The following is a 3,436-nucleotide window of genomic DNA, read 5'->3' as shown; positions in this document are numbered from 1 at the left end:
GGGGGGGGGATCGGACCATGGGCAGGGTATTTCTAGGGTATTGATGGTGTAATTTGCTTCGACCGAGTACGAGTATCTCAATGCCACTGAACAGGGAACTCTACAATCCTACCATGGAGTTATTATGGAATTCATCATAACCTTTTCCTCTCCCCCTTCCCTCTGCATTGAAAGTACAGATTATCTTCTCGCTCCCGTCCCAAGGCTGGAAGTGAAGAAGAAGAGCATTGAGAAGACGTGGTTGGTCAGTTTCAGAATGCCATCCGCCCCCCCTCCCCCTTTTTTTTTTTCCCGCGTCCCCCTCCCCCCTAAGAGCAGCCCCGGGACCTCGTGTTATAAGGGGCGCATATATACATGTACACATATATATACACACATATATACATATAGATACACACATATATACATATAGATACACACATATATACACATTATATTATATATATATATATATATGCCTTCTGGCACCGCTCGGTAGTGGAAACGTGCAATCTTTCTGAGAAAGGAGAGGAGGAGGAGGAGTAGTAGCAGGATAACGGATGGGAAAGTAGAAAAAAGGTACAGGTTACATTCGCATTTTCCATCTCAACATGGTATATGGATGAAACGTGTAGAGGAGAAACAGAAGAGAACAAAGAACAGATGATTGCATCTTTCTTTTCAACAGTCGAATACCATACATGGCATTGAGCTGAAGATGGCTCCGTCGACCCAATTTTCATCATAGTGCAGGACAAGAAGAAAAAGAAATTAAAATAGATAAATGAATAAGAAAGAAACTCGGGTCAAGGGAGAAGAAGTAGAGAGCGAGAGAGAGAGGAAGAAGAAAAAAAGCCTCCCAAAGGTATCAAAGTACCCGTATATTCCTTGCTAGACCACAGCAGTAGAGTAGACACGTTGCTTTGCTCTTCTCCTCCCCCTCTCCCCCCCATCCCCATCCCCAGGGCCTACTGGTAAAGTTGTCAATTCTTCAACACCATCTTTCCACATCATCACCCCATAATTTCTTCCTCCTTTTTTTTTTTCTTTTTTTTTTCCCTCTCCAAACGTCTTCTCTCTCTTCTCAACTCTCTCGACCTATCCCTCTCTCTCTCTCTCTCTCTCTTTTTCTTTCCCTCTTTTGATTCTCTCATCATATTTCCACTCTCCTCCCCGTCACTGTCGCGACAGAACTCGTCGAATCTCTCTCTCTCTTCTGACCGCATTCAACCAATCTCCCCCCCCCCCCCCCCCCCCCCCCCACGCGCACCGTTGTCTCACGCCCCGCATCTTCACTCTACGCTTCCCTCCCCGCCTGGAGCCTCCGTCTCCCCCTTGTTCCTGACTCGATCTACATCTATCTCCCCATCAATCTTGAGCGCCATCACTATACCATCGCAATCATGAAGGGTACGTCTCTCTCACTACACTCTGGCGTCGACATTTGGTCGGAAGGTGAGGGACAGTCAATGCTGAATCTCTCTCTAGGACTCATCCTCGTCGGCGGCTTCGGCACGCGTCTCCGTCCTCTCGTACGTTTCCAGCCTCCTCGCCAAGCTCGGCCTCCCGTGTCTTGACGGCCCCGGCTCGGCGCCCTGCTCGCCCCGATGACTGGATCGAGACTGACCGTGTCTAGACCCTCACCCTCCCGAAACCGCTGGTCGAGTTCGCCAACAAGTCGATGATCGTGCACCAGATCGAAGCGCTGGTGTCGGCGGGCGTGACCGACATCGTCCTGGCCGTCAACTACCGGCCGGAGGTGATGGAGAAGTTCCTGGCCGAGTACGAGGAGAGGTACAACATCAAGATCGAGTTCAGCGTCGAGTCGGAGCCGCTGGACACGGCGGGCCCGCTGAAGCTGGCCGAGAAGATCCTGCGCAAGGACGACTCGCCCTTCTTCGTCCTCAACTCGGACATCATCTGCGACTACCCCTTCAAGGAGCTGCTCGACTTCCACCGCAGCCACGGCGACGAGGGCACCATCGTCGTCACCAAGGTCGAGGAGCCGTCCAAGTACGGCGTGGTGGTGCACAAGCCCAACCACGCGTCGCGCATCGACCGCTTCGTCGAGAAGCCGGTCGAGTTCGTGGGCAACCGCATCAACGCCGGCATGTACATCTTCAACACGTCGGTCCTGGACCGCATCGAGCTCCGGCCGACGTCGATCGAGAAGGAGACCTTCCCGGCCATGACGGCCGCCAACCAGCTCCACTCCTTCGACCTCGACGGCTTCTGGATGGACGTCGGCCAGCCCAAGGACTTCCTCACCGGCACCTGCCTCTACCTCTCGTCCCTCACCAAGCGGGGCAGCAAGGAGCTCACGCCGCCGACCGAGCCCTACATACACGGCGGCAACGTCATGATCGACCCCTCGGCCAGGATCGGCAGCAACTGCCGCATAGGACCCAACGTCACCATCGGCCCCGGCGTCGTCGTCGGAGACGGCGTCCGCCTGCAGCGCTGCGTCCTCCTGCGCGACTCAAAGGTCAAGGACCACGCCTGGGTCAAGTCCACCATCGTCGGCTGGAACAGCACCGTCGGCCGATGGGCCCGCCTCGAGAACGTCACCGTCCTCGGCGACGACGTCACCATTGGCGATGAGATCTACGTCAATGGCGGTCGCATCCTGCCTCACAAGACGATCAAGGCCAACATTGATGTTCCGGCAATTATAATGTAAATTTTTGTCTTTTTTTTTTTGTTCTTTGGTCTCCTGTCTAAATATTCTTTTTTTCCGGAGGGGTACCCTTTTTTTTTTTTCTTCTCCTCTCCTTTCTCTTACTCTCTTCTCCTCTTTCGCTTTCTTCGCTTTATAAATATATATATATATATATATATATTTCAGATCCCCTCTTTCTCGTCGAACCCCCTTTTCTGGCCGTCAATTTCCTATTCCATTCTTGAAAGAGGTTAGGGGGTGGGGGAGGGGGGTTTCTTCTCTATTCCTCGAGTCCCTGATGCATTGGTTTCAGCATTCTGTTCTTCTCGTCTCTTGTTTTTTTACTTGATGAAACGAACCCGATACACACAACCTCTCTTCTTCCTCTTCTTCTCCTTCTCTTCTTTTCCTTCTCTTAAATCAAGGTCAAGAAGAAGAAGAAGGCTGCTATGAGTGAAGAAGTTATGAAAAATTATCCCAGTTCAGGACTTTTTCTTCTTCTTCTCTCTCTTCTTCCTTTTTACTGGTCATGACTCTTGGCTTGTTCTTGTCTCCCGTCTCGAGATCTGCTGTTTCTCTCGATTCTCTCTCCATACACGCTTCTCACTTTGACGAGGCACCGATTTTCTTGTGCGTCTTCTTGTGCTCTCGTTTCGCTTTTCAACATCAGTGACGAAGGAGAGGATAAAGGTTGTTGCTTCTTCACGTACGGGAATAAAGTGATGTAGAAAGTAAGAAGGAAGGAAAGAAGGAAGAAGGGAAGAGGAAGATGATGAAAAGAAGAGAAGGGGGGGGGGG

General features: G+C 51.3%; 1 protein-coding gene across 1 annotated transcript; it reads left to right on the top strand.

Annotated features, from left to right (window-relative positions):
- Positions 1 to 1,382: 1,382 nt before the first annotated feature.
- On the top strand, positions 1,383 to 2,659 carry GMORB2_0784 (mannose-1-phosphate guanylyltransferase; the record flags this gene model as incomplete). The annotated part of the gene is made up of 3 exons (XM_035462768.1): positions 1,383 to 1,389; positions 1,468 to 1,511; positions 1,616 to 2,659. 3 exons carry the CDS (start codon positions 1,383 to 1,385, stop codon positions 2,657 to 2,659), a joined length of 1,095 nt encoding a protein of 364 aa, XP_035324192.1.
- Between the last annotated feature and the right edge of the window lie 777 nt (positions 2,660 to 3,436).

Source organism: Geosmithia morbida (genome assembly GCF_012550715.1).
Source record: "Geosmithia morbida isolate 1262 chromosome Unknown scaffold_1, whole genome shotgun sequence".
Taxonomy (NCBI): domain Eukaryota; kingdom Fungi; phylum Ascomycota; class Sordariomycetes; order Hypocreales; family Bionectriaceae; genus Geosmithia; species Geosmithia morbida.
This window is presented reverse-complemented; position numbering and strand designations above follow the sequence as displayed.